This window comes from Rana temporaria, chromosome 11 (assembly GCF_905171775.1).
Source record: "Rana temporaria chromosome 11, aRanTem1.1, whole genome shotgun sequence".
Taxonomy (NCBI): domain Eukaryota; kingdom Metazoa; phylum Chordata; class Amphibia; order Anura; family Ranidae; genus Rana; species Rana temporaria.
Window position 1 is genome coordinate 131,906,496 of NC_053499.1, and position 6,000 is coordinate 131,912,495.

The window sequence follows — 6,000 nt, forward strand, 5'->3', positions numbered from 1 at the left end:
GCGCAGTCCTTACAGGAACCATCTCGATAGCCAGAACCATATCGTCAGATCACCGGGAAGAGAAGAGGGAGAGCCCCGGTGGCTCAGGTGAGCACATGGCTGGATCCTGGGACAGGTGAGTGTCCGTTTATTAAAATTCAGCAGATACACTTTTTGTAGCTGCCGACTTTTAAAGTGAAAGTAAACTTCCTCTGCTGACATTTACCTATAAAGCGGCTCATCTATAGGTAGTGAATGTGCACCGCTTAGGAGATATTTACATTACATGCAGCCGATGACATCACTGGCGCATGTGCTCTGAAAGAACCTCCACCCGTGCCATTCCTTCCCAGCCCTGTGCCATGCTTGGGAGTGATGGCATTGCGGCTCCGGTCAGTCACAGAGCCCACGTACCTGGAATAAGGGTGAAAATGGAAGCAGCTACAGTGCCAAGATCGCGGTGCTGGAACAGCTTCATTTGAAGGCAATTTTCACATAACTTGCTAGTATGTAATGCATAGTAGCACATTATGCCTTTACCAGGAAGAAAAATAAATAAAAAAGAAATAAACAAACATCCAGCGGTAAACAACCGCTTTAATAAATGTAAAAACGACTGGAGCTCCGCTTTATGGCCAGTGGTTTCTCCATCTTTCATATTTAGGGGGGCACAAGTATGAGACAAAATGCATGGATCCATCTATGGTCGCCACTTCCACTCCATAGTCAGGTGTCCGGCCCCTTGTCGGGCAACTAAATTACAGCGACAGGGTATTTTTTGGAAGCGCCTGATTAGAGCCGTAGGGCCCGTAGAGCTGTTCACTCAGCATTGCGTTAGGAAAGCAAATGAATCGCTTTCCTAACACTGACCCACCTATCAGCCAATCAGGTGCTGGGTCCGTTACCTGATTGGCTGAAACAACAGGCGCTGTGATTAGACTTATGATAGAGAGGACGGGAAAAGACATTGTGGAGGACGCCATCGTGACCCGCTGCGGGACAGGCAAGTGCCAGCACACTGGCAGCATTCGATGGGGCACAGTGACTGATGGGGCACAATGGCGCAGCGCTTCATGCGGAACAGTGGCGTAGCGCTTCATGCGGCACAGTGGCGTAGCGCTTTATGGGGCACAGTGCAGCGCTTCATGCAGCACAGTGCTTCATGGGGCACAGTGGTGCAGCGCTTCATGCAGCACAGCGCTTCATGGGGCACAGTGGTGCAGCGCTTCATGCAGCACAGCGCTTCATGGGGCACAGTGGCGCAGCGCTTCATGCAGCACAGTGCTTCATGGGGCACAGCGCTTCATGCAGCACAGTGGCGCAGCGCTTCATGGGGCACAGTGGCGCAGCGCTTCATGCAGCACAGTGCTTCATGGGCCACAGTGGCGCAGCGCTTCAAGGGGCACAGTGGCGCAGCGCTTCATGGGGCACAGTGGCGCAGCGCTTCATGGGGCACAGTGCTTCATGGGGCACAGTGCTTCATGCAGCACAGTGGCGCAGCGCTTCATGGGGCACAGTGGCGCAGCGCTTCATGGGGCACAATGGCGCAGCACTTCATGCAGCACAGTGGCGCAGCGCTTCATGCAGCACAGTGCTTCTTGGGGCACAGTGGTGCAGCGCTTCAAGGGGCACAGTGGCGCAGCGCTTCATGCAGCACAGTGCTTCATGGGGCACAGTGGCACAGCGCTTCATGCAGCACAGTGGCGCAGCGCTTCATGCGGCGCATCGCTTCACGGGGCACAACGGCGCATCGCTTCACGGGGCACAGCGGCGCATCGCTTTACGGGGCACAGCGGCGCATCGCTTCACGGGGCACAGTGGCAGCGTTTGATGGCATGAGTAATAGAGAGCAATGTGTGACCAGCTCAGGGCCTGGACACCTCACTTCCCTCATATACACTGAGGAGGAGGTCGGCTGTCACTGAGAGAACAACCCAGAGACCGGCCACTGTGGCTCCCGCCTTTCCCCGTACACAGCACACCCGTCACCCGTCTCTCCCCGGCTTCCTTCCCCCTCACTTTATGTCTCTCACTCCCTCCATACCTGCTCTGCTCCGCTCTCCTCGCGCTCTCCAGCTCCTGCTCTCTGATTGGCCGACTTCCTCCCAGCATGCTGCGCGGCCACGAAAAAACTTTATTCAGCGTGTCAGAGCGCAGACATTGTTGGACGGAAGCGGTGCGATGTTCTGCTTCTGGATGAATAAAATGAGTTTCTCTCCATAGTAATGTGGTCTCACATAGACAGTCCTCATCAGTGCGACCGCTTCATATAAACATTTATTTCCTCTTCTGTTCTTCCGAGGACACAGGGGAGATCCATCGCTCCCAACTGTCCCTGATTTCTATGGACTGTCCCTCATTTAGACCTATATAGTTGTAGATGAAATGCACTACTTACAGCAGGGGTGCCCAACCTTTCCACGAGCGAGGGCCACTTAAAGCGGGAGTTCACCCGAAAAATGTTTTTTAACAGTAGATTGGGCCTAATTACGGGAAGCAGAATCGGGTGTTTTGATTAAAATCAATGCAGTACTTACCGTTTTAGAGATAGATGTTATCCCGCCGCTTCCGGGTATGGGCTGAGGGACTGGGCGTTCCTATTTGATTGACAGCCTTCCGACAGTCGCATACAGCGCGTCACGAGTTGCCGAACGTCGGTGTGGCGCTATACGGCGCCTGCGCACCGACTTTCGGAAACTGGTGACGCGCTGTATGCGACGGTCGGAAGGCTGTCAATCAAATAGGAACGCCCAGTCCCGCAGCCCAAACCCGGAAGCAGCGGGAGAACATCTATCTCTAAAACGGTAAGTACTGCATTGATTTTAATCAAAACACCAAATTCTGCTTCCCGTAATTAGGCCCAATCTAATGTTAAAAATTGATTTTTTGGGTGAACTCCCGCTTTAAGCTAGGGTGACCAGACATCCCCGGTTTCCAGGGACAGTCCCCGGATTGAGGACACTGTCCCCACACCAAGTCTGTCCCCGGATTGGAATTGAATAGGGGCTTGGGCAATTTCAAGACAGTCAGTGCAGAATAAAAAAAATATCTGAATTACACACGCCGTTTCGCTGCTCCTACTAGCTTAGGGGGTGTATTTTTATTTTATCTGTGTTCCTTTCTGATGATCATGTGCCGGTTGGAGTGGAGGAAATATTTCTTCAGCTTTGCTCGCATGTTCTTCTGCCTTGGATCAAGTCCCGGACAGCCGCCTGCCTGCTTATCTCCTTGCCTTCCCTGGTGGAGTGATCTTCCTCCGCTCCCCACCCAGTAGTAGCCGAGCCCCGGAGAGTAAGACTTGACAGGCTGTGAGGCGGGCGGCGTCGGCGACAGGCATTGAGTCCCTGATTGATGCCATTACTAGTAAAAAAAAAAAAAATAGGTCCCCGGGTTTGATTTTAAAAATCTGGTCACCTTATCTTATGTGACAGTAGTGACAACAAGGTCCTCTCAATGGAGACATCAGGGATCTTTACCCCGAGGACAGGATATATACGATTAAATCCTGAAATGAAACATTCCACTTAACTAGAAAAAGAAATCAAGGGCCAGATTCAGAGAAGAGATACGACGGCGTATCTCCTGATACGCCGTCGTATCTCTGAGATACGATTGTCGAATCTATGAGACTGATTCATAGAATCCGGTTACGCATAGATAGCCCTAAGATCCGTCAGGTGTAACTTGTGTTACACCGTCGGATCTTAGGCTGCAATTCTAGGCCGGCCGCTAGGTGTCGAGGCCATTGCAGTCGGCGTATAATATGCAAATGACTAGTTACGGCGATTCACAAACGTCCGCCATGCCCGTCGATCTAAATTTACGTTGTTTCCGTAGCGATACGCGTCGTAAAGTTAAGGCTGCCTCTTAGGTGGTCTACCAATGTTAAGTATGGCCGTCGTTCCCGCGTCGAAATTGCTGGACGCCATTTACGTTAACGTCAAACCAATGACGTCCTTGCGACGTCATTTAGCGCAATGCACGTCAGGTAATTTGACGGACGGAGCATGCGCAGTACGCTCGGCGCGGGAACGCGCCTAATTTAAATGGTGCCCGCCCCATTTGAATTAGGCGGGCTTGCGCCGAGCGGATTTACGTTACACCGCCGCAAGTTTACAGGTAAGTGCTTTGTGAATCAGGCACTTACGCTGTAAACCTGCGGCGGTGTAACATAAATGGGATACGTTACGCCGCCGCTGCGCATGGTAATTCTTTCTGAATCTGGCCCCAAGTTCTCAGGGGATTTTATATTCATTTTTAATAAATGTTATATTCCTACACATTGCAGACGAGCATCGGTCGTCTCTCAGGTGCCCCCGCCGCCATCCTCGGTGAGGGAATCAGGAAGTGAAGCCTTCACTGCTCGATTCCCTACTGCGCAGGCGCGAGTAGTGTGGCGCGTTCCCAGTGGTCCCTGCATAGGATGTGTGGCATAGGATGACTGAGAAATTATATCTTGGACTACATGAGATGGGGCAGTAATGATAATTCACAATGTATTTCAGGATATCTTGAAATATTACTGTTTGTTGATTCTGAACCCAACAGGTCAATTAAAAGAGTGACTCATTCCATGTGGGAACACAGACTGTTAAGGTGTTAATATCGTCTGCTACTGTAATGTAAATTAACCTTAGTATGGCTCCCAAGAACCTTTCATGGTGTCATGCTAATTGAAACTGAATTGTGTGAAAGTTCTATTGACGATAGATGTGGATTGTGAGTTAACAAGACAGTCTAAAGGTCAGGTGTCTGACTTATAAGCTGTAGTTAATTAACTCATGTAGATTAGATCAAGAGCTGGTGCCAGATGTCTGTCAGTAACCATTGTATGATGTTGTGGGTGGAGTGTGTCATTGTCCATTTGATTACTGCAAGTATTCTTTTTGGTGTATATAAGAGCCTGCCTTCCCAATAAAGATTGTCTATTCCTGTTGAACCAGAGAACATAGCTGTGTGTCTCGTTTCTGGGGGGAAATCCGTATGGGTCCTGTTCGCCGGATTGTGGAGTGTCGATAAGCTGTCTTAGTGTTCGGAATGGAATATCTTAAACGGCGTTAAACCCTGTCCCATTTGGGGTTCCGTTACACTGATCTTTTGTGGCAAGCAAATATTTGTAAAGTGTAAAGTGTGACCCTCATACTGAAAAGTTTGGAGTCTCCTGCATTAGTCCTAAAAAAGGGGGGAAAATAATAAGGCCAATGGGGATAGAAGAGACAAACGATCTCCAGATGGGGTACAGTCGGGTGCTATGAATGTACACACTCAATGCCGACAATATGGGAACCAAACTCAGGCTCTGCAATCTACCGGGGGAATAATCTCAGCAACTGCAGGTACCTGGAAAAGCAGCTTGGAAGGATTAATAAAGCCGCCGTCTAGTAAGGAAGTCAAAGTTATATATAGAAGATCTGAGAAGTGTGTGACACCATCCCAGCCTCTTATCTTATTAGGTGCAAGGAGACGGCTCATAATCCTCCAGCCTCACACAGGACCCAGTGCTATAGCTTCATAGAGGGCTCCATCCAAAACTGATATCAGTTATGGGTGGGAAACAGTAGATTAAACCACTTAGGGGTATATTTAAAAATATATATATATCTTTTACTGTAAAAAAATAAATAAATATATATATATATATATATATATATATATATATATATATTCGGGATGTCCCGATACCTATACTAGTATCGGTATCGGTACCGATACCAAGCATTTCCCTGGGTACTTGTACAAAATTGTAGCGCCATATGCTAATAAAACTACCATGGAAACATCCTGATAACCAGACATAGGCCAAACTGTAACTCAGCATGAGATTTATACAGATGCAGTCATCAATGTTAAAGCGGTAGTTCACCCCCCCCCCGACACGATTTTACCATCGAGACAGGCATTGTAGCGCGAGCTACAGTATGCCTGTCCCGATTTTTTTAACCCCGGACTCACCTTGTAATCGGACATCGTAGATTTCGGCTCCCGCTGGGAATGGGCGTGCCTATGGAGAGGGAGGATGAT

At 49.2% G+C, this 6,000-nt stretch overlaps 1 protein-coding gene across 1 annotated transcript in view; it reads right to left on the bottom strand.

The window, feature by feature from the left end:
* The window catches only part of NUP93 (nucleoporin 93), a 36,191-nt gene extending 34,061 nt beyond the window's left edge, over nucleotides 1–2,130 (bottom strand). Inside the window, exon 1 of the mRNA XM_040329172.1 lies at nucleotides 2,024–2,130. Coding sequence (XP_040185106.1) covers nucleotides 2,024–2,091 — 68 coding nt within the window. The 5' untranslated portion in view covers nucleotides 2,092–2,130. The remainder of the gene's footprint in view (nucleotides 1–2,023) is intronic.
* Nucleotides 2,131–6,000: the final 3,870 nt, after the last annotated feature.